At 48.7% G+C, this 24,439-nt stretch overlaps 1 protein-coding gene across 3 annotated transcripts in view; it reads left to right on the top strand.

Annotated features, from left to right (window-relative positions):
• The window catches only part of OGT (O-linked N-acetylglucosamine (GlcNAc) transferase), a 100,411-nt gene extending 76,802 nt beyond the window's left edge, over nt 1-23,609 (top strand). For 2 of the 3 annotated variants that reach the window (XM_075917997.1, XM_075917996.1), the window contains exons 19-22: nt 2,169-2,321; nt 7,393-7,645; nt 7,950-8,073; nt 22,612-23,609. In XM_075917997.1, coding sequence (XP_075774112.1) covers nt 2,169-2,321; nt 7,393-7,645; nt 7,950-8,073; nt 22,612-22,786 — 705 coding nt within the window. In that variant the 3' untranslated portion in view covers nt 22,787-23,609. Of the gene's footprint in view, nt 1-2,168; nt 2,322-7,392; nt 7,646-7,949; nt 8,074-16,454; nt 16,832-22,611 lie in introns of all 3 variants that reach the window. The other variant, XR_012900194.1, reaches the window with a different exon arrangement.
• Nucleotides 23,610-24,439: the final 830 nt, after the last annotated feature.

Genomic DNA, 24,439 nt, shown 5'->3' with positions numbered 1-24,439 from the left:
GCGGCGCGCGGCAGAGCCAGGCCCCACCCCGCCGGCTCCAGTCCTGCCATGGCCCCAACCCCTTGCCAGCGAGAGACTGCTCCCTGCTGACCGCCCGGCTCGCTGCGCCCGCGCCATGCCCCATCTGGCTCCCTCCGCCCATTTCCCATGCCGCCCCTGCACCCCAGATCCCCTGCTCTCCCTCTGGCTCTGCGCCGCCCTTGCACCTCGCACCTGGCACCCCTGGTCCCTGCTCCTCCCTCCCCCTCCCAGCTCTGTGCTGCCTGTTCCCTGCACTACACAGCGTCCCATTCCCCGTGCCTCCACCGCACCCCACACTGTTCCCTGCACCCCTCTGGCTCTGTACTGTCCCTGCACCCTGTTTCCCCTGTGGATTGGGAGTGAAGGGTGCTTGTCCATAGGGAGGGGCTGGACAGGGCAGGGAAAAGGCCGCTGTGACCCAGCAGTGAGTGAAAGGGGAAGTTCACTTGAAGAGCCTTTGCCTTCATGGAAAAAAATGAATGGAAATGCTGTTTGTTATTTATAGGGCTAAAATGCTGGGACAATAATGAAAACGAAAAAAAAAAACAATTGCAAAATGCAAACATATAAAAGACAACAAAAAGGGGGGGGGATGTTTTGCTTGGCCCTGGGGGAGGGGAAGCGGCTGGGCTGGGCTGGGCTGTCGGGAGGGGAGGGGAAAAATATGGGGAAGAGGCTTGTGCTGAGGGGAGGAGGGTCAGGAGAAGAAGAAGAAAGGGGAAGGCACCAAGGGACGGGTGCAGGAGAGACAAATCCCAGGGGGCCAAGTGCAAACAGTGAGGAAAAGGGCAGGAGGGGAGGTGTCAGTGGGAGGGGCGAACAGGGTGATGCTGGGAGAGGAGAGGGGAAGGGCACTGGGGGGCTAAAAGGGGAAGGGGAAGGTGCTGGGAGAAGGCTTGAAAGAAGCTGTGGGCATGAGGAAGATGGGGATGGAGCAAGGCATGTGTGAGGGCACAGGGACATGAGGGTAATGGGGGCAGAGGATGCTGAGGGGGTGCGTATCAGGGAAAAAGAGGGCAAAGGAGGCGGGGAGGAACCAGTAGGGTGCGGGTGCCAGGAGATTCTTCTTCGAGTAGTTGCTCATGTCCATTCGAATTAGGTGTGCGCACCGTGTCTTCCGGAACGTTTTCCCTAGCGGTACCCATAGCGCAGGCAGGGCGCCCCCTGGAGTGGCACCGCTATGGCGGGGCATAAGTACCCCTGCCGGCACTCCTCCACCTCAGTTCCTTCTTACCGCCCGTGACGGTTGTTGGAGCGTGTCTTTCTTAGATCAGTTAATGGTTCCTGTTTTTCTCTTAGTTTTTTTTGTAGATCGTGCTAAATAGTTCAGTTAGTTAGATAGTTACTGTCTCGTTTTTCGTTCTCCCCCTTCGGTGGTGAGGAATGCTAGGGTCGCACGGCTTTAAGGCGTGTGCTGTCTGCGCTAAGTTCATGCCCAAAGGAGACCCTCACGACAATTGTCTGAAGTGTCTGGGTGAGGGCCATCTTACATATGCCTGTAAGATCTGCAAGTCATTTAAGCCGCGCACTAAGAGGGAGAGAGACTCTTGTCAAAAACTTCTCCTGATGGAGGTGACTTTACAGCCAGCACCGGCTGGGCACTCTGCGGAGAGGGGATGAGGAGGGGTTGCTCACTTGATCAGAGTGGGTTACTGGAGGAGTGGGCCCAGGGGGAGAGAAGGGCTGGTAGAGGGGGCAGGTAGCAGAAGTGCTGAGGGCAGTGAGAAAGGCAGGAGTCAGGACAGCAGAGGAGGGTGAGAGGTTGGGGGCAGCAGGCACCAGGGGAGCTGATGGAGGAAGGGGAGGAGACAAGGCAGCAGAGGGAAAAGGTAGAGGTTTATAAGATATTTATTAATAACTTGGGTGATATTTATTAAGAACGTATTAGTAATTACTGTTCTTATTCTTATTAGGAATTTATGCCATTTAAAAAAAACACTTTTTGCGGGGGGAGGGTGGCGAGTCCCTTTTTTGTCTGGTGAGTAGGGTTTTCCATAATTTGTCGAGCCCTGGGCATAACTTTGATCAAATCTTCAGATATGAATTCATGATGCTGTTGAATGCTTTACGGGATTATTTCATTAGGTACCCTGTGCTCCAAAATGGCTATGCGGTCCATATAGCTGCTCTTTTTATGTTCTTCCTAGATTAACAACAAGGCAGCAACTGGAGAAGAAGTTCCACGTACCATCATTGTTACCACCCGCTCTCAGTATGGATTACCAGAGGATGCTGTTGTGTACTGTAATTTTAACCAGCTGTATAAGATTGACCCTTCCACTTTACAAATGTGGGCTAATGTGAGTTGTTACATTTGCTACTAAATCTCAGATGAGATCTCCATAATTTAGCTGCTGTCTTGTTTACAGGAATAGTTTTTAAATAAGTGGCACATCTTTAACTTCTATTGCCCCATATCAGGTCAGGGAAAGAGTTCAGTTTTCTTGCCTGACTTGTTGAGAATACTTATTTGGCATGAATCCTTTTGAATCCTTACTCTGCCCTCCTGAATAGGGGTTGAATAATAATGAGATTTGGAATCTCTTTGTAGCTCATAAATCTGCTCCAAGTTGAGAGTTGAATGAAAATTTATCCTTCTGACTGTTTTTTTCCATAGTCAAAAGCTGTTTAGTCCTGTCCAATTTACACCACTACAGCTAACACTTATCTGTACTCTTACCTGCCAAATAAACCATTAGACAGGTACTGAGGCAGAACATCTCACTCCAGGTCCAGGTGATGGGATGTATATGTGGCAGCACGTCGATGTTCCCCCGCCTCCTGCACCCCCGTAATGGCACGAACAGACTCTATCAGCCAGTAGAATATAGGGAGTTTATTGCCTCCAGGATACAACACAGCATAGCTGTAATCTCGTTACAGGGCCAGGCCTAGGATGCCTCAGCCCTCCTTGAGATGTGGGAGACTGGGCCCCTGAATCCCAGCCCATTGCATAGGCAGCTTCCTCCATGATATCAGACAGAAATTAAAAACTCTCTTCCAGCCCTGCCCCCCCCCCCCCCCCCCCCCCCCCCCCCCCAGCCAGGTGATGGTCTCCGCCCTCCTTCCTTTGTCTCTCCCTGGGAGGCTGAGCCTGGGTGTCAGGGTTAATACACATTTGGGAGAGTCAGTGAGAATCTCCCATCACAGCGCAGGGGGATCCCGGGTCACAGAGCAGACAGCACCACCAATATGCCACAGTATAGTCACCGAGAAGTCTGAAGGAATGACTAACATAGTGAATGCTAGTGGGAAGGGGGTAGGTTTAGAAGATAAAATAAAAAAAGAACAAGTTAAAAATCACCTAGAAAAATTAGATGCCTGCAAGTTACCTGGGCCTGATGAAATGCATCCTAGAATACTCAAGGAGCTGATAGAGGAGGTATCTGAGCCTCTAGCTATTATCTTTGGAAAATCATGGGAGACAGGAGAGATTCCAAAAGACTGGAAAAGGGCAAATAGAGTGCCCATTTATAAAAAGGGAAATAAGAACAACCCAGGAAACTACAGACCAGTTAGTTTAACTTCTGTGCCAGGGAAAATAATGGAGCAAGTAATTCAGGAAATGATCTGTAAACACTTGGAAGGTGGCAAGGTGATAGGGAACAGCCAGCATGGATTTGTAAAGAACAAATCATGTCAAACCAACCTGATAGCTTTCTTTGATAGGATAACGAGTCTTGTGGATAAGGGAGAAGCGGTAGATGTGGTATACCTAGACATTAGTAAGGCGTTTGATATGGTTTCGCATAATATTTTTATCCATAAACTAGGCAAATACAACTTAGATGGGGATACTATAAGGTGGGTGCATAACTGGCTGGATAACCATACTCAGACAGTAGTTATTAATGGTTCACAATCCTGCTGGAAAGGTATAACAAGTGGGACTCCGCAGAGGTCTGTTTTGGACCGGTGATTTAGATATTGGCATAGAAAGTACGCTTATTAATTTTGCAGATGATACCAAGCTGGGAGGGGTTGCGACTAATCTGGAGGATAGGGTCATAATTCAAAATGATCTGGACAAATTGGAGAAATGGTCTGAGGTAAACAGGATGAAGTTTAATAAGGACAAATGCAAAGTGCTCCATTTAGGAAGGAACAGTCAGTTTCCCACATAGAGAATGGGAAGCGACTGTCTAGGAAGGAGTATGGCAGAAAGGGATCTAGGGGTTATAGTGGATCACAAGCTGAATGAGTCAGCAGTGTGATGCTGTTGCAAAAAAAGCAAACATGATTCTGGGATGCATTAACAGGTGTGTTGTGAGCAAGACACGAGAAGTCATTCTTCCGCTCTACTCTGCGCTGGTTAGGCCTCAGTTGGAATATTGTGTCCAGTTCTGGGCACCGCATTTCAGGAAAGATGTGGAGAAACTGGAGAGGGTCCAAAGGAAAGCAACAAGAACGATTAAAGGTCTAGAGAACATGAAGGAAGGCTGAAAGAATTGGGTTTGTTTAGTTTAGAAAAGAGAAAATTGAGGGGGGACATGATAGCAGTTTTCAGGCATCTAAAAGGGTGTCATAAGGAGGAGGGAGAAAACTTGTTCATCTTGGCGTCTGAGGATAGAACAAGAAGCAATGGGCTTAAACTGCAGCAAGGGAGGTTTAGGTTGGACATTAGGAAAAAGTTCCTAACTGTCAGGGTAGTCAAACACTGGAATAAATTGCCAGGGAGGTTGTGGAATCCCCATCTGTGGAGATATTTAAGAGTAGGTTAGATAAATGTCTATCAGGGATGGTCTAGACAGTATTTGGTTCTGCCATGGGGGCAGGAGACTGGACTTGATGACCTCTCGAAGTCTCTTGCAGTCCTAGTATTCTCTGATTCTGTAGTTTGATTACCTGCTATGTTCATTCCCTCTGGCCACTGGGCTAAATGGACCCTAGGTCCGACCCAGAATGACTGCTCTTGTATTAAGGCATACTGGTGTGGCGCTGAAAGGAAACTTTGCACTACTGCAAAATGCTGCCTGCAAATACATTGGAAACTTGAATCTCCAATTCACTTTGTAATTTCATCTGCTGTTGTCTGCACCACCTTTTCTATTGCTGTTTGTCTAAATAATAACAACTGGGAAATGTTACTTCTGCCCAAACTGCGGTCCTTACGTTAAATGAGGGGTGCCTGCAGTATCTATTCTGCTCTTCATGTCATCTCTCAGAAGCTGGCACTCACTAGTTGAAGCATTGACTGATTTTCACTTTGACAAATCCCTTTTCAGTCTTACTTTGTATATCATGTTTTCTAGACTTTTAATTGTTTTTGTTCTCCCTCTTGATTACTCTAGTCAGCATTTCTCAAAATTCATTGCATTGTAGCCCCTTTCTGATAATCAAAATGTATACATGGCCCTGGCAGGGGAAACTGAATCCTGAACTCAAATCTTGCTGCCAGGAGTTGGGTTGGGGGCAAGCCCTTGGGCTTTCCCAATGTGTGATTACTAGAACTTTATACAGTACTCCAGCTGAACTCTTATCAATCTGTAGAGTGGAAGAATTACATCTTGTGTCCTAATACATCCCAGAATATTTGCTTATTTTGCCAAAGTGTTATATTATTGGCTTGTATTTAATATTATTGCAAAACAGGTAAACATCCATCTGGCATGTATTAGCAGGAATGTTGTAAAGACGATAAGATGTAAATGTTGTGCTCCACGCTGATTGACAAGACCTCAGCTGGAGTACTGTGTGCCATTCTGGGTACCACAGTAGGGGAAAGACGTGGACAAACCTAAGCAGCAGTTCTCAAACTCTGGGCTTGAACTCATAGTGGGTGGCAACCTGGTTTCAGTGGCGTATTCAGAGCTGGTGTTAAACTTGCTTGGGAACAGGGGTTGAAGGCGAAGCTTAAAGGCTTTGACACCCCCGCCCCCATTTTCCCGAGAGCTCCCAGGTGGCAGAGCTTCAGTTCCCCTTCCCAGTGCCATGTCTAATTTTGTGGTGTTTAAAGGGGGTTGCAATGCAATGAATTTTGAGAACTGCTGAACTAGAAGCCAAAGGGGAAAGTGTTAAAGATCTAGAAAACATTACCTACCTACAAAGCAATCTGGAGAAGAGCATATTGAGAGGGAACTTCATTCTTCAAATACATAAAAGGTTGTTATAAAAAGGAGGGTGATAAATTGTTCTTAACCACTGAGGACTGGACAGGAAGTAGTGAGCTTAAATTGCAACAAGCGAAAGTTAGGGTAGACATTAAGGAAAACTTCCTAACCATTGGTTTAGGTCAACACTGGAACAACTACCTAGGGAGGCTTTTAAGAATAAGTTAGCCAGGCACTAAGGGGTGGTCTTGATAGTATTTAGATCTTCCTTAGTACAGAGGGACTAGATTAAATGAATTTTGAAAACTTCTGACCTGAGAAGTCAAGAGGGAGAACAACAACAAAGATTAAAAGTTTAGAAAACATGACATACAAGGAAAGACTGAATAAAAGGATTTGTGAAATGTCTCACTTTCTAAGTTAGGGTGCATCTACACGGCACCCTAAACTAAAAATAAGACATGAAACTTGCGCTACACAAATTGTTTATCTTATTTCAAAATACCTTTGGCACATCTACACAGCGCCAAATTTTGAAATAATGCATTATTTTGAGCCATCACTTAATCCTTGTAGAATGAGGATTACAGGGATGCCAAATAGCGTGCCTGTTTGAAAAAGATTTCAAAATAGCGGGTGGCTTGTTAGGATGTGGGTTACCTCTTGTATCCCGAAATAGTCTTGCAGTGTTTACGTACCCTCAGAGTCACTCATTGCTTTAAACAATGAGTGCAAGCTTATGGGAAATGACCTGCAGAGCAGAGTAGACACATCATGCACTTCTTGTTTTACCTTTGGACCACAGTTTGGGTGAAACCTATGATGAATAGTAATAGAAATGTAGCCGTGTTAGTCTGGTGTAGCTGAAGCAAAATGCAGGACTAACAAGATGGTTTATTAGATGATGAGCTTTCGTGGGCCAGGCCCACTTCCTCAGATCAAATAGTGGAAGAAAATAGTCACAACCATATATACCAAAGGATACAATTTAAAAAAAATGAACACACATGAAAAGGACAAATCACATTTCAGAACAGAAGGGGGATGCAGGGGCTGGGGGAGAAAGGTAAGTGTCTGTGAGTTAATGATATTAGAGATGGGGAAAGGTAGATGTCTGTGAGCTAATGGTAGTAGAGGTGATAATTGGGGAAGCTATCTTTGTAATGGATAAGGTAGTTGGGGTCTCTGATGAATGACACTTCCAATCATACATTTCAGTGATTTCCTGCCACTATGTGCTTTTTCTCATCTGTCCAGGAAGGAGATGCTTCTGTATGCTGCTTCTTACAAACACATCTTTTTTTTCTTGGTTTGACTGTAGATTCTGAAGCGAGTTCCAAACAGTGTATTGTGGCTGTTGCGTTTCCCAGCTGTAGGAGAACCCAATATTCAGCAATATGCTCAGAACATGGGTCTTCCACAGAACCGAATCATCTTCTCTCCTGTTGCCCCCAAAGAGGAACATGTGCGAAGGGGCCAGTTGGCTGATGTTTGTCTAGACACTCCACTTTGTAATGGGCACACTACTGGGATGGATGTACTATGGGCTGGGACTCCCATGGTCACTATGCCAGGTAATGTTTCAGGGAAAGGAGATTGTAGTCACAGGGTGACAGTTGATGTTGAATGTAATTATTACAGACCTTCAATTCTTGTTTTTATTTTTATTGTGGATATGTAAATATCTAGAGTACAGAGTTTATAGATAGTAAAGAAATGAAATGCATGCCAGTTCTAGCTAGGGGGCAGGCTTAACTGATATCAGTGAAGAAACCTCTCCTTGTGCTCTCAGGGAGAGGGGAGAGAAATTAAGCAAATATACATACTAGAGATGTTAAACATCAAATAATATTGGCTATCAATTGCTTCTCTTTTCAGGAGAAACTCTTGCATCACGGGTTGCTGCCTCCCAGCTTACTTGCCTTGGCTGTCTTGAACTTATTGCTAAAAGTAGACAAGAATATGAAGATACTGCTGTGAAACTGGGAACCGATTTAGAATAGTAAGTAAATCCCTGTTAGAGAATGGAATGAAGATCTAGAACAGTATGGCACTATTATTGGGGCTAAAGAATGTAAGAAAGCAAAATGGAGTAAACATAAGTGACTATAAGCAGGGCTACTGATCGTGGGAAGGGAGGGAGAGAGGGAGGGGCAGTTGCTCAGAGCCCAGCAATTTAATAGGGCCAAGGGCTCCAAGATGACACTGCAATGGGCAGAGCCCCACAGCCCTTTAAGTTGCCGCTGGAGCCCCAGGCAGTGCTACAGGAATGGCAGGGGGAGGTTAGCCCTCAACCCCACCATTCTGAGGAGCCCGGAGCTGGTTCCACCCACCTTCCCTGGGGCCTAGCAGTTCTGTCAGCAGCCTTAGCTGTAAGCAGAGAGGCATATCACTACTTGGACTCTGTTGACCTTATTTTGACTATTACCAGCTATATGTTACCATGGGAGCTCACTGACCTCCATAGTTTTGAAGAAGACACTAAACAGCTTTGCTGATGAGAAGGGAAGATCTGTGCTCATTAGAATTAGAGACTACACTAGAATTCTTATCTGCATTTTGTCCTGAGAGATTTACCTCTTGTACTTCCTGATTTAGCTGCCTGTCTACTGGGAGGATGGGAATTCGTAGTATTACACCAAGAAGCAGGAGAAAAAGGCAATATATACCTTCATTTGAGGCCCATAGTAGTGGTGGGGATTCATGCAGACCCCAGAGGTTCGTGCTGAAGATAGTGGGTGGGGATGGGAAACAAGATGCCTTCTGAGGGAGTGTCCATCTCTTTTAAGTAGCCATAATAGGAGCTAGGAAGTCAAATGTGGGAGGGAGCTATACTTAGAATGCGGTGTAGTATGTTCACGTTGGTATGCTGACATGCCCAATGTATGCACTTTTCCTCCCTAAAAATAATTTGAACTTTACGCATTCAGATCATAGCACAATCACAGACCAACTAGCCCTCCTAGCTTTGAGGAACCCTCAACATATTTCCTATTTTACAGATAGACTGAGCATCATGTTAGCTTACTGTTTATTATAGTTGAAGAGTTTCCCCAGACCCCAGTATACCTTGATCCTAGGGCTTTAAGCCCTGTGACATCTGCCTGAAGCCTATGCCACGTGGTGGCCCGCACAACTGCCACAAGTGACTCTTGCCTCCAGTGCTTTGGAGAGGATCACCAGGTGGATGAGTGCAACACCTGCAGATGCTTCAAACTAGGACGAAAAAGGAGAGTGACTGCTGCCTGAAACTTTGTAATGGAGGCAGCACTTTGTCTGCATGTGGCATTGAAGTCATAGTGCGTCGGTATGGGGCTCCTCGGTGCCAAAGAAGTACTCTGCTAGAGTACCAGCAGCACTCCTGATGCCACATAAAATCGGGAGCAGACGGGCTACTCTCTAACTTGGCAGGCTAGTGAGGTGCATCCTAAGCCTGCCACACTCATACTAGGTATGTGAACAGGTAACTGGTTACTTGGAAACCATTTCCCTTATGAGGTGATGCTTAGGGTAATGGGTTAATCGGTCCTAGGAGGAGCCCCCTGATTAAATGGGATTTTACATCCCTATTCACCACACAACTGTCCACCCCAGCGGTCCCCAGAGAGCCGTTGAGTTCAGTGTGAGTGGACTCCTGGGGCTGGGACTAGTAGCAGATAAGTGAGACTTTCCTTTCCACATCAGACACATCCAAGGCAGCCAGGGCCTTTATTGAACTAACATGATCCCTTGGCCCAACTTTCCGATCCCCAGCCTCGCATCCTTCTGAGATTGCAGTTTGTGCCCTGGCACCAGCTGCTTTGGCACTTCCTGTCACAGTACTGGTGCCCACTTTGGCATCTGCCTGCCCAGCCTCCACTCCCCATTAGGCATCAGGAGAAGCCAAGGTTGCTCAGCCATCATTCCTTGCCATGGCATCGATCTCCAACACCGTCAGCTGTGGCTCCATCATGGTCCACTTCTGAGTACTCTTCAGGACCCTGCCTTCAAACAGAGCGGACATTGTTCTAGATTTTGGCATGTATTCTGGAGCAAGGCACCATACTTCAGGCACCCAGGCCTTCCCAGTGGCAAGAGCCTATGCAATGGCCCTTTTGGACTCCAGGGGCATGCCACCAGGGGTAGGACCAAATCTGTAGGGTAGCCTCAGTAGTGTCCCCATCATGAGGGATCCTGGGACAGAAGCCAAGTCCTCATTAATCTGTGGTGGGGGTGCAGACCTCAGGGAAGGACGCAGCCCAGCGGTGTAACTAAAGGCACTGCTTAGCTGGACACCAGGGAGCTAGGGGTATAAAAAGACCCTGTGCTCCTTTGGGAATAATCTTTGCCCAGTGAGGCAGTAGCAGGGATGGCTACCTCCCTTCCCGCAATGGATGCTAAAGTACACAAGGACCACCTTTACGGGATGGCACAGAATCTTACCTTACAGGCTGAGGAGATGTACCCTTTGGCTGATATTCTGACCAGCCTCCAGAGTCACTTTGCCTCTTATAAAAACAATTGCCAGCACAGCCAAGGTGCTTTGACAAACCCTGGCTTCTATACCACCAATAGTGAAAGAGTGTGAGCGCTGTTGTTTTGTCCTGCCAAAGGGATATGAACACTTGTTTACATGCCCCGTTAGGAACTCTGGTGGTGGACACCGCCAATTGTAAGGAGCGTTCGGGGCTGCTAGGTCCAACTTCAAAGGTCAAGGAAGCCCAAGAACCTCTTCAGATGCAAAGTCTTTGTTACCAGAGACCTCCAGCTTTGCATCACCAGTCAACAGATGGTGCTAAGCAGGTACTTCTGGAGGACATCATTGGCCGAGTTCCAGGAGCTGCTCCTAACCAATGCTTATCCAGAATTCATGGCAATCCTGAATTCATGGCAAGGTGGTTGCTTGCACCTCTCTACAGGCCACTCTAAATTCTGTGAACTCTACAAGTTCATTATGGCAACTGCCATCACTATGCACAGGAGCTCATGGCTCCACTTTTCTGTTCTCCCTGCTGAGATCTAGAACACATTATACGTCCCCTCCCCTTTGACTATACCCGCCTCTTTATGGAACAGATTGACTCATGATTACACAGTCTCAAGCTCTCAAAGGCAACTTTTGGTATCCAGTTCCCCACCCAGCAAAGAAAGCCTTTCAAGCCGCACCTGCTTTACCTCACCATCCCTGTGTTTCTGTTCAGGAAGTCTAAGGCAGAATTTGAACAGGGAGTAGGATAGAATCATAGAATAGTAGGACTGGAAGGGACCTCTAGAGATCGAGTCCAGTCCCCTGCCCTCATGGCAGGACCAAATACTGTCTAGACCAGTGGTCCCCAACCTTTTTAGGTTGTCGGGCGCCAGGGGGCGTGGCCGTTTGCCCACCGGGCGCCAGGGGGCGGGGACCGAGGGCGGCCCCCCCATCCACGCGCCCGGGGGCGGGGCCCCACCTACCGCGCGCCCAGGGGCGGGGCCCCACCTACCACGCGCCCGGGGGCGGGGCCCCCCCCATAGCTGCGTGCCCAGGGGCAGGGCCCCCTCTAAAGGCCGCGCGCCCAGGGCCGGCGCTCCCCGCCCCCTCCCCCTCCCGCCGAGTACCGCGCGCCCGGGGCCAGCGCTCCCCCCCCCCCCCCCCCCCCGCCGAGCGCCCGTAGCCGGCGCTCCCCCCCGTCGCCGAGTGCCGCGCGCCCGGCGCTACCCCCGACAAGCGCCCGTGCGCCATGTGCCCGGGGCCAGGGTTAGGGTTAGGGTTAGGTGTTGGGGACCACGGGTCTAGACCATCCCTGATAGACATTTATCTAACCTACTCTTAAATATCTCCAGAGATGGAGATTCCACAACCTCCCTGGGCAATTTATTCCAGTGTTTGACTACCCTGACCGTTAGGAACTTTTTCCTAATGTCCAACCTAAATCTCCCTTGCTGCAGTTTAAGCCCATTGCTGCTGCTTCTATCCCCAGAGGCCAAGATGAACAAGTTTTCTCCCTCCTCCTTATGACACCCTTTTAAATATCTGAAAACTGCTATCATGTCCCCCCCTCATTCTTCTGTTTTCTAAACTAAACAAACCCAGTTCCTTCAGTCTTCCCTCATAGGTCATAGGTAATCATTCTTGTTGCTCTTCTCTGGACCCTCTCCAATTTCTCCACATCTTCCTTGAAATGCGGTGCCCAGAACTGAACATAATACTCTGATTGAGGCCTAACCAGCGCAGAGTAGAGTGGAACAGCAATAATAGATAGATCTTCCGCTAACCAGGGCACGGATGCATCCAGGCAGCCCCAGGGATTTTCACACTTTTGAAGGTGCGCCTGAGGATGGACACCAGTCCAGTTTGCAGATCATCTGCCACCCTTTGTGAACTATTTCTACCACTTCTGCCATGCCTGGACTCAGATCACTAGATTTTTCACGTGATAGAGGTGGGATACTGTCTCCAGTTCTGTTTCTCCCTTGCCCATTCCTCTTCAGGAACTGTTTTCACAAGCTATTCCTTCAGTGGGTGGTGCAATCACTGCTTGTCCTGTGAGCAATAGAGACGGTTCCTCTGGAGTTTAGGGGCTCTACTCCCACTATTTTAAATCTCCTGGTGCGGGTTCAGACCCGTATTCACATCTGTGGGACCTCAGCATGTTCATAAAGGTGGAGTTCTGCATGGTCACCTTGGCCTCTATCATTCACTCCCAGGATTGGGGGGCTGGTATGTTGCCCTTGATGTGAATGTGTACTTTCCTATTTCAATTACCCTGGCCCACAAACTATTTCTCCGATTCATGGTTGATCCCTGTTTCCCTAAAGGACAAAATCAATCATGTCCACCTAGTCCCTACCAGAACAGGCAGAAACTGCCTGGGAATCTTAGAGCACATGGAAGCATGTACATATGTGGTCTAGAAAAGTGTTTCTTATCCAGTGGCATGAGTACCTAAGGGGCACTTTAGAGAAGTCTGGGGGATACATCAACACAACAGAAATTCGGAGAGAACTGAATTTTTGTTTTAAGTTTTACACCACTTTAATTTTTTTGTACTTTTTACACCCAAAAATTTTATCATCCGCCCAGCTACGATTAAGTTGTTTAAACAAATATGTTGCAATGGTAGAAAAAAATGTGTCTGAAAACTGTAGGTACTGGGGGTACTTATAATTTTTTTAAAGAGGTACTTTATTGAAAAAGCTTGAGAAACACTGGTCTAGAATACCAGGCAGCATCTAACACCCCCTGCAAGCATGGTTGGCATGAGTATAAAAGCCAACACCAGGACTCATTGCACATGGTGGTCATGTATCATCCTGGACTCCCTCAGCTAGTGGTTGCAGGATTCGGTAAGATACTCCATCGTGCTGTTTTCCAAACCTGATCCCTCCATACAGTTGGTCTCTGACACGTTGGCTTTGTATTTGGGGTGCGGACTGGGGAGACATCAGGATACAAGGTATGTGGTCCTGAGAAGAACTATCACTGCATATCAGTGTCAAGAAACTCAGGGGAGTCTGGTGTGCCAGATAGTCTAACCCCTCATGCATGGCAAGTGGATGTCAGTCTTGACAGACAACACCACAGAGATGTTCTGTATAAAGAGACCATGAGGTGCTTGCTTCTCTCCCCTGTGCTGGGAAGTCCTGCTACTGTTGGAGTTTGGTTTGTCCCATACCATTTAGCTCCAGGCAACTTAACTCCTGGGAGCCCAGAATGAGTTGGCAAATTGCCTCAGCCACTCCTTCAGTGGACATGAGTGGTCCGTCAGAGTGGGTGTCATCCTGAGCATTTTCCACAAGTGGGGCTTTCCCCCATCTAGATCTGGTCACAATGTGGGGCAACAGAAAGTGTCAGCAGTTCTGCTTTTTCCTGAATCGCAGCCCAGGTTGGATAAGGGACACATTCCAGCTGTCAGGAATCCCACCTGCTGTACGCATTCCCGCTGATCGACAAGGTCCTCTTCAAGGTGCACTAGGACAAGACCTCACTAATCCCTATAGCACCAGCCTGGCCCCACCAGCGCTAGTTCACCACCTTGCTGGAGTTCTCCCCCTGATTCCAAACTTCATCATGAGCGCCCTGCAGATCATCAGATGTCCATTTTCTATCTGTGGATATCAATATCCCTGAATGTGAATGCAGACATTGTAAATCATTTTTGCAGCTATGGATACAAATTTTGTATCTGCGCATGGCTTTTTCCTCGTCACTCAGAACCATGATCAGCTGTCACCCCCAACTGGAATCTTTCCACCTCATGGCATGAAAGCTCTCTGGTTGACCTGGTCTTGAGAGCCAGTGTTCAGACTTAGTGCAGAAGCAAGAAGCCCTCTACTTGGACTACTTATTAGGCCAAGTGGAAACTATTTTCTGTTTAGTCCTTACAGAAGGGAATTCCTGAACTTCAGGCCTCAATTCCTGTCATTTTGGACTCCTTGCTCAAACTGAAACAGCAGAATTGGTGACATCCTTAGTTAGGGTTCACATGGTTGCCAATTCTGCCTTTCACCCAGGGTTGAAGGGGTGGGAGTGTCTGTATTCACTAACCTATTGGTAAACTACTTCCTTAAGGGATTGGACAGATTGTATCCTCAGATGAGAACCCCCGCCCTCCTGGGATCTTAACTTGGTTCTCACCAGGCTAATGGCTCCACACCATTCAAGTCTGTGGTGATATGTTCTTTACTCCACCTGTTCTAAAAGGTGGCCTTTTTAGTGGCTATGACCTCAGTCAGAAGGGTTTCTAAACTCAGCATTAATGTTGGAGCCCCCTACACCAGGGGTGGGCAATAATTTTTGATCGGGGGCCACTCCCAAGAATTTGGAAAGTGGTCAAGGGCTGCACTCTTCCATGATATTAATGGAGAGGTGTGGGGTTTGGGATGGAGGGTAGGTGCAGGAGGGAGGTTAGGGTAAGGGAGGGAGTTTGGGTGAAGGAGGTGGTTGTGACCTGGGACACTGGACTGGGGTACAGGAGCAGGTGCAGGGGTTTGGGTTGTGAGGTAGGCCTGGAGGGGACTGATCTGGTGCCAGACCTAGGAGGAGATATGAGTGCAGGAGGGGTCAAATGGAGATGTAGAGGCAGCAGCGTCGGGTGGCAGTAGCCCCAATCTAGGGAGAGTCTGAGGTCCCATACCCAACGTGACCTGGAACTGAGATGGGCTCCCTGCCTGCCCAACTCCTAATATACTTTAAATGCAGAGCTGAGGCAGGGGTAGGCCTGGACCCATCGCAAGCCAGGGCTGAGCCAGCCTGCTGGCAAACCTGCTAAAAACTTACTGTTGGGGGGGGTGGGGGGAATGCATATAGTCTATAGCATTAACCTATAAGGTTTTGCTCATTGGTTAATTGGTTAATCAACTGCATTATTACATCCCTACCACATACCAGTAACAGATTATACATGTTTCACTCTTTAGATGTCAGGCGCGCTTTAGTTTTGTATGCTCCAAATAAAAAGCTATTTCATGAGTCTACACAACTTTTAATCTGGATAGCAGACAGAATGAAGAGGATGCCAGTCTCATCTCAGCTTGGATCATATAGTGTGCCCTAGTGCAGGGTGACCTCATAAAGGTCCCTGCCACGCCACTGACGGCTCTCTCCACCAGAGCCATGTTACCATCAGCCCCATCCAGGACATATGTAGGGCAGCCACTTGATGAAAAGTGATAGTCTTCTAGTAATACTATGCAATCTCCTAGCAGTCTAGGGATGATGGAGCCTTGGGTGGGGCAATGTTGAAGTCCATAATCACAATCTTTGACTCTTCCTCCAATGACACAACGTGGAATGGACATAACCATTTATTTTTTTCTTCTTCAAATGATTGCTTATTGAACTGTTCTTTGAAATGTGTTGCTCATGTGCATTCTAAATCCCACCCACCTCCCTCTTTGTACTTCTTGCCATTCTGGCAAAAAGGAATTGAGGCAGCCGCAGGTCAACAGGGACCTATATTTGCCACCAAATAGGTGCCACTCCAGAGGGCTCTACAACTAACCTGACGGGTACTGCTAGGTGAAAAACCTTTCAACAATTGTCCACACAGTGCACATGCTTAATGAAATGGACATGAGCAACATATCTCATAACTTGTTCTTCTTTGAGTGATTGCCCATGAGCATTCCAATACAGGTGTGTTCGCGCAGCGTGCATTCGCCGTTGAAGACTTTCCCTCAGCAGTATCCTTAGGGCCAGCAAGGAGCCCCCTGAAGTGGTGCCGATATATCGGCCCATATACACCCCTGCTGGCCCCCTCATCCACTTAGTTCCTTCTTACCGTCGTGACGATCGTCGGAACAACCCTCAGCTCGTCTTCGAGTCGTTCTCTTCACTGTTCTTTTCCTTGTCAGCAATCTTCTGTTAAGTACCTGTTAATTTCGTGAAAGACTTTAATTTGTAGTTTTCCTTTTACCCTGCTGCAGTGCGCCATGTGCCCACAGCAGGGCTTGCCTGGCCCGCAAGGCTTGAAGCCCTGCAAGAAGTGCAACGAGTCTTTGCCGTGTGGTGACCCACACTCATCGTGTTTGAAGTACCTGGGATAAGAGCACACTGCAGGATTTGTAAGGCATTTAAGCCCAGGACCAAATGAGAGTGAGAGTCGCGGTTCCAGGTGCTCCTGATGGAGGCGGCACTCCGTCCAACACTGGCTCCAGCACCGAGCTCCAACAGCGCACTGGCCTCGGTGCGTGACAGCTCCGCACACTGCGCCTCCCCGGTACCGCACAGGGCCAGACGTCGCACCCAGTCACCGGTACCAGTACAGAAGAGGAGTCCTAATAGGGGGTCAGTCCCCGCCCAGGTATGTGTGGTCTACAGTGGGGCACGTGGCACCAGCCAGTCCAGAGCCCAGGCCTTTTAGGTCGGGTGGCTACTTTTCCCACTGGAGGGATGAGAGTCCTTCAGAGGACCTCTCAGATCCATCTGCTTTGGAGGCAGTAAGGGTCCTTATAGACTCTTCTCTCCTCCCCTCTGCCAACTCCAGCACCCTCAAGACGGCACGGGGATGCCCGGTATCACTCCCCTCCTAGGGTGCCTGGCAAAATGGTGCACAAGGTGTGGCAGAGCCATGTGGCACACATGGCACCTCCCCTGGCACTGGCTACTATCACGCCAGTGCCGGTGGCAACGGATCCAGCACCAGACGCAACACGGATTACCCGCCTGGCACCGCTATCGGCCCCCGGTACCACGGCACCTACTGTCAGGGATCCTGTCTCAGCCATGTCTCCTCCTCCACCTCGGCACCATGGCAAGCCGGAAGCCAGTCATCCCCAGGCCCAGGGGAGAATATGGCTCTAGTGAGCCAACTTCTCCCTCCTCCCTCCGTAGCCACTTTGGACGATCCAGGCCATACAGACACCCCTGTGGGCGATATGGCAAAGGGGTCGTTGTTGCCCTCCTCCCCGACGAGGCTCTGGCCAACTCTGCGCCCTTCATGGATGCCAGGGCTCACCAAGACCTCCTCTGCCGTCTGGCCCAAAGTCTGGGAGTCCAGGCGGAGAAGGTCTCTGAGGGCTTGGACTCAACCATCGACACCTTGCATGCAGACGCTCCTTCCAGAGTGCTGGTGCTGATCAACAAGACGGTAGCCAGGATCTCGGCAGCCTTTAGCAAATCCTGGCGTCTATCCCACCCACCAATAAGCAGGTGGAATGGAGGTATTTTGTCCCCCAGGAGGGTAATGAACACTTCTTCTCCCACCCTCCCCCAGGTTCTTTAGTAGTTCAGACACTCAACCAGAGGGAGAGGTAGGGACAGCACATGGCCATTCTTAAGAACAGGGAGGCTAAAAAGACCGACTTACTGGGTTGAAAAGTCTACGCATCCGGGGCATCCAATACTGAATTACCAACCAGCAAATTTTTCTGTCCAGATATGCCTACAACACCTGGGCGTCAATGGACAAGTTTACAGACTTGCTCCCCAGAGACTCCCATGCGGAGTATAAGGCCCTTCAGGAGGAGGGGAGAGTAACTTCCTGGATGGCGCTACAAGCAGCACTCGATGTGGCTAATGCGGCTTCTCGAGTCATGGCCACCAGAGTGGTCCTGTGTCGCAGTTCATGGCTCCAGAGCTCCGGAAGTCCAAAACACCTTGCAGGACCTCTTTTGAAGGCATGTCGCTCTTCTCCAAGCAAACTGACCAGCGGCTCCATGGTCTGAAGGACACGAGAGCCACATTAAAGTCCTTGGGCCTTCACACACCTGCCACCCAGAAGCGTTCATATGCTAATAGGAACACCCCTAGAATGCCTCCACAGGGCCCACCCCCTGATTTTACCCATCATCCGGGCAGGGCTAATAATGGTAGGAACAATAGGCACCGCTCTTGCCCAACCCCGGATTCTAACCAGGGGCCCCCCAATAAGCCCCCTCTCGGGTCCCGACAGAGCTTTTGACAGGACCCCCAAGAGCTTCTTACAAGTCTCTCTGTACCCTTCCGGGACAATTTATCCTGTTTCCTCCAGGCCTGGCCGTCTGTTACTTCGGACTGATGGGTTCTGGACATAGTGGAAATGGGCTGTGTAATCCCTTTCCACTCGCCCCCTCCTTCCCAATCCCCTACCCTGTCCCTTTTTAGGGACCCCTCTCACGAGCCTCTGTTACAGGAGGAGGCGGTAGAACGAGTTCCCCTTGATTTTTTGTAAACAGGAATTTATTCCCACTAGTTTCTGGTTCCAAAAGCAAAAGGGGGCCTCTGCCCAATCCTGGACCTCAGAGCTCTAAACCTCTTCATCATCAAGACAAAATTCAAAATGGTGACTGTAGCGTCCCTCATTCCTTCCCTAGTCCCTGGAGACTGGTATGCTGCCCTTGACTTCAAAGATGCTTATTTTCATGTTTCAATCACCCCCTTCCTCCGAAGGTTCCTGCGATTCACTGTGGGCCAGGACCACTACCAATTCACGGCCCTCCCCTTTGGTATTTTTACAGCCCCCCTGGGTCTTCACCAAATGTATGGCGGTGGTGGCCACCAAGCTTAGGAAAAGGGAAGGCCAGGTGTTCCCTTATTTGAACAATTGGCTCCTCCGAGGGGAGTCGGAAACCCAGGTGAGAGACCACATCGCCATAGTCCGTGAACTTTTTCAAGAACTAGGTCTTCTTTTAAACCTGGGCAAATCCACCTTAACTTCTACCCAGGCAATAGAATTCGTGGGTGTGACCCTGGATTCCCGGTCTCAGAGAGCCTCTCTACCCAGCTCCTGCTTTCTCACGCTACAGTTGGCGGTCAGGTTGCTCCAGAACTTTCCAGTGACCACCGCCCAGGCTTGCATGCGTCTATTGGGCCTCATGGCCACCTGCTCTTATGTAGTGCAGCACACCAGAATGTGCATGCACCTTCTTCAAATGTGGCTATCACGAGTCCACAACCCAGCCATCCACTCCTGGGACAGTGTTAACCGTTTCCACCCCTGTCCTCCTTCGCCTGGAGAGATGGACCCATTGAGCGGAAGTCTGCGCAAGGGTCCCACTCTCCCAGCCAGTCCCGTCCATCCGACTGGTCACAGTCGCGTTGGACACGGGTTCGGGAGCCACCTGGGAGAGCTGCACAGTCAAGGTACGTGGTCCCCCTGCGAAACCTCCCTGCGTATCAACGTCAGGGAATTCAGGGCGGTCCGGCTGGCTTGTGCAGTTTTCCTTCCCCACCTGGGGCAAGACTGTCCTCATCGTGTCACGACAGTGGTGTCCTATATAAACAAGCAGGGTGGGGGCTTGTTCACCTCACCTGTGCTCAGAGGCAACCAATCAGCCTATGGGAATTCTGCATCTGGGCGGATAGCCACCCAATGGCCTCATATCTCCCGGGCTCACAGATCATCCTAGTGGACAGATCGTTTGCACACCACGAGTGGTCCCTGCATTGGGACGTTGCTCAATCTACCTTCCGTGTATGAGGGTTTCCCCATCTGGATCTGTTCGCCACAGGACAGAACACGAAGTGCCCCTGCTATTGCTCCCTTATAGGACAGAGACAGGGGGTTTTAGGGGACGCTCTCCTCCTCTACTGGCTGCAAGGCCTGCTGTACACCTTCCCGCCCTTCCCACTAGTTCACAGGGTCCTGTTGAAAGTGCAGGAGTTCAGGGCATCACTAATTCTAATCACCCCAGCATGGCCCAGACAGCATTGGTTTTCGACCCTCCTCAACCTCGAGAGAGGCCTGTAACTCTCCCACTATTCCCGGACCTGATATCCCAGGGCTCGGGCAGGCTTCACCACCCAGACCTACAGTCCCTTCACTTGACAGCATGAAAGCTTTGTGGTTTAACGGCAGAGGCGCTCGAGTGCTCTCAACGAGTCCAAGAAGTCCTTTTGGGTAGCAGAAACCCTTCCACTAGAATTACATATCTCGCTAAGTGGAAGCGGTTTTGCTGTTGGGCTTCTCAGAAGGGGGTACACCCGAGGTGGACACCAGTCTCCTTGATCCTGGATTACCTGTTGGACCTTAGGCTCCAGAATCTCTCTTCCTCTTCTATTAAGGTCCCCCTAGCGGCCATTTCAGCCTTCCACCTAGGGGAAGAGGGGAAAATGCTATTTGCCAACCCTTTGGTCAACAGGTTCCTAAAAGGAATGGACAGACTCTATACACATGTCCGGTAATCCGTTCCCCAGTGGGACCTAAACCTAGTACTATCCTAACTTATGGGGCCCCCGTTTGAACCGCTAGCCACGTGCTCCCTCTTCCACCTATCATATAAGGTGCCTCTCCTAGTGGCAGTCACATCTGTGAGGCGGGTGTCTGAGCGTTGACGTCAGATTCCCCCCTACACAGTATTTTGTAAAGACAAGGTCCGGCTCCGCCCTCACCCAGCCTTTTTGCTGAAGTTAGTTTCTGCATTCCATACCTCCCAGGATATTTTTCTACCAGTCTTTTACCCGAAACCGCATGCATCAGGGAAAGAGCAAGCTTTACACGTTAGATGTCCGTAGGGCGCTAGCCTTTTATTTAGACAGGACCAAACTGTTTGGAAAATCACCACAATTTTTCGTAGCCATCGCGGAACACATGAAAGGCCAACCTGTATCCGCTCAGCGGATCTCCTCATGGATAACCGCCTGTATCAGGGAGTGCTACTCCATAGCAAGCATTTCAGCCCCGACCCTTAGAGCACACTTCACGAGAGCTGTGGCAGCTTCCACCGCTTTCGCAGTGCAGGTTCCCATCCTGGACATCTGTAGGGCTGCCATATGGTCCTCGGTCCACGTTTGCTAACGATTTTGCGCTGTACGATCAGGCCAGAGAGGATTCTGCCCTGGGTAGGGCAGTCCTTAACTCCTCGGTGGTTTTGACATCCAGCCCTCCGCCTAGTTAGGTTCTACTTTGGAGTCACCTATATTGGCATGCACATGAGCAATCACTCGAAGAAGAAAGAACGATTACTTACCTCATAACTGTGATTCTTCGAGATCTGTTGCTCATGTCCATTCCAAATCCCCACCCACCGCCCTTTATCCGGAATATGTCGGTAAGAAGGAACGGAGTGGGTGAGGGGGCCAGCAGGGGTGTATATGGGCCGATATATCCCCAGGGGGCTCCCTGCTGGCCCTAAGGGTACTGCTGAGGGAAAAGTCTCTGACAGCGTGGGCACACTGCGTGCACACACCTATATTGGAATGCACATGAGCAACACATCTTGAAGAATCACAGTTACGAGGTAAGTAACCGTTCTTTCTTGGAGATTTAGGTAAATGCTTTTTCTGTCTAGAGATTAATATTTACTTCTAGCAGCTGCTGGGAGGGAGAAGGAATGCTGATATATTGAACATTCTGCAGGAAATAATTGCAACCAAGATGCATTTTTGCTTTGCTTTCAGAGAGAAACCTAGTCTGAAATAGCTGCACTTGCACTTGGGCAAAATCCACTTGATGGGACTAGATCAAAGAATTGGTGGTCTGGCTAATTAGCGTGTAGTTATACGAACACAAATGTCCATAGTGTTTTCAGCTATAACTAAAGAGTTGTTTCTGTGAAGTTCATTGTTTCATGTTGGGGAAACTCAAAATGTATGTTGTTGCTCTAAGGCAGTGGTCCCCAACCATTTGGGGTTGCCGGGCGCCAGGGGGCGTTGCCGTTCACCCGCTGGGGGGCAGGGCCCCCCCCGAGCAGGGGCCCCCCCATAGCCGCATTCCCGGGGCCGGCGCTGGTGCTCTCTTCCCCTCCCCCCCCTTCCCCAAGCGCCGCGCGCCCGGCGCTGGCACTCTCTCTCTCTCCCCCCCCTTCCCCAAGCGCCGCATGCCTGGGGCCGGCGCTCTCCCCCCCCCCATGCACCGCGGGGGGTCAATCCGCGGCGCCCCCCGGGGCTGGCGCTCACCGTGCGCCACGCGCCCGGGGCTGGCTCCGGCACCGCGCATGCGCCACGTGCCCGGGGCCAGGCCAGCCCTGAGCACTTGGCGGGTGCAGACAAATGCCTGGCGCCCGCAGGCACCGTGTTGGGGACCACGGCTCTAAGGGGATGACTATAAAGGGGATTTGCTGAAGCAATTATGTGTTTTCTGGGTTAGTTGAGCTAATATATCTCACTAGCCATTTGTTCTTGTCTGCTTCTAATCTGACTACTTGCTGTTATCTTTTTGTGTAGCCTGAAGAAAATACGTAGTAAAGTCTGGAAGCAGAGAATATCAAGTCCTTTATTCAACACCAAACAGTACACCATGGAACTGGAGCGGCTTTACCTTCAGATGTGGGATCACTATGCTGCTGGCAACAAACCAGACCATATGGTTAAGCCGGCAGAGACCAGTGAATCTGCATGAAGGACCCTGCCCACACAATTGTCCAGGAATTGAACCTCTCAAACTCCTCTGCAAAGGAGATGGGAGTTAAAGACAGTGCATTTCTACTTAATCTGCCTGGTACTCTGTGGGTGACGTGATACATGATGGTGATTTCAGAGCACATACTTGCTTTCTGCATCACAGGGAGAGGCTGTAGAATGGGGACTATCTATTCCATAAGGAGTTTGAAAAGGATTGAGTTGTGCACATGTACTGTATGTTTGCAAGACATGTTGCTTGATGGGGGAAGTAAACTATCCATCCAATTGTGATTTCATGGATTCAATCTTCCTATGAATTTATCTTCTCTTATGTAGATTGGGAAATGGAGCTTTTTAATGTTTGATTTCAGATGTTCCTGTTGGTATATATGCGATTCTTCCATGACATGATTTCCAACTAGTGAGTGTTGCTGCCTGCATTAACTTCTTAACTGTGCAGATTGAAAGGGCATATTTGCTGGTGTAGTCTTTTTACGGGTTTTATAAACCACTTGAGCCTATGTCAGCCTTTTAATGTTTGACCTCTGTTTTGGAACTTTCTGTACTCTGATTTAGATGAGAACTCAGTACTTTAAAAGACAACTTAGCCTGTAACTCTGCTGATTGGCTTTATGATGACAGCTAATATTCTGGTGGAAAAAAAACAAATTTAGATTAAATTAATGCCCAAACTGTTTTGAAGTAAACTGGTGCCAAATACAAATCCTTCAGGAATTATTGTTAATTATGTACAGAGGCACAGTCCTAGGTACTGTAGCAAGGACTTTTTTTAAAATAAAGCTCTGGTTTGCCCAGTTTGACCCATTTGGCCAGCGTTTTGCCTTGCTACCCTTCTGTGCTGCTGTCAAAACAATATTATGGGCTGCTGGCCTTCAGCCTTTCTTTATATAGTTTGGTTTCTAAATCTATTCATTTCAGTAGAAATGAAATCCTAGGTAAGTATAGATTTTAATCTGTTAAACACATCCATGAAGTATATTAATGTTAAAAAGTATTCCAAATCTGAAAAGTGCTCAAAGTATGTAGTTATGTATATAATTCTTTCAGTATTTTATGACCCATCTAAAAGCTTTTATTCTTGGGGGAGGGGGGTTAATTTCTTTCTCACTGATGTATGGTAACTTGGAAGCCTTCAGTCTGTGTGTGAAATCTGATGCTGAGTTTTGTATTGAACAAGTATAAATTAAGTAATTTTGTTCCTAAATCCTTGTAGAAGGTCATAGACTGCAGTTTAAAGCAAACCAATGTCATTCTTGCTAGGTGTTACATATTTCCATTCATTAATAGGTTTTTTTTCCTAGTGCAGCAACAGTATGCTGCTTTTGGTGCACCTTAAGTCCATTTAGAAGCATCAACTGAATCCTAGCTGATGCACACTTTGTATAGGATGCCTTTAATGTGCTAATAGATTATCACCTGAGCATGAAATCTTAGGTTTATTTCTCTAAGTGTGGGAACATACAGAAACTTATTGACAAGCACTTTAATTTACCTGGTCATTCATTAAGAGATCAAGTTGCTGTTTTGTTATAAACCAATTCCACAAGCCAAATACACAGGGAAGGGTTGGAACTACAATCTATTCACAAATTTAATTCTCATGCCTATCGAGATACCGGCTGGTTGGGAC

The sequence above is a fragment of the Pelodiscus sinensis genome, chromosome 13 (genome assembly GCF_052426305.1).
Source record: "Pelodiscus sinensis isolate ZL-2025 chromosome 13, ASM5242630v1, whole genome shotgun sequence".
In the NCBI taxonomy this organism is placed as follows: domain Eukaryota; kingdom Metazoa; phylum Chordata; order Testudines; family Trionychidae; genus Pelodiscus; species Pelodiscus sinensis.
This window is presented reverse-complemented; position numbering and strand designations above follow the sequence as displayed.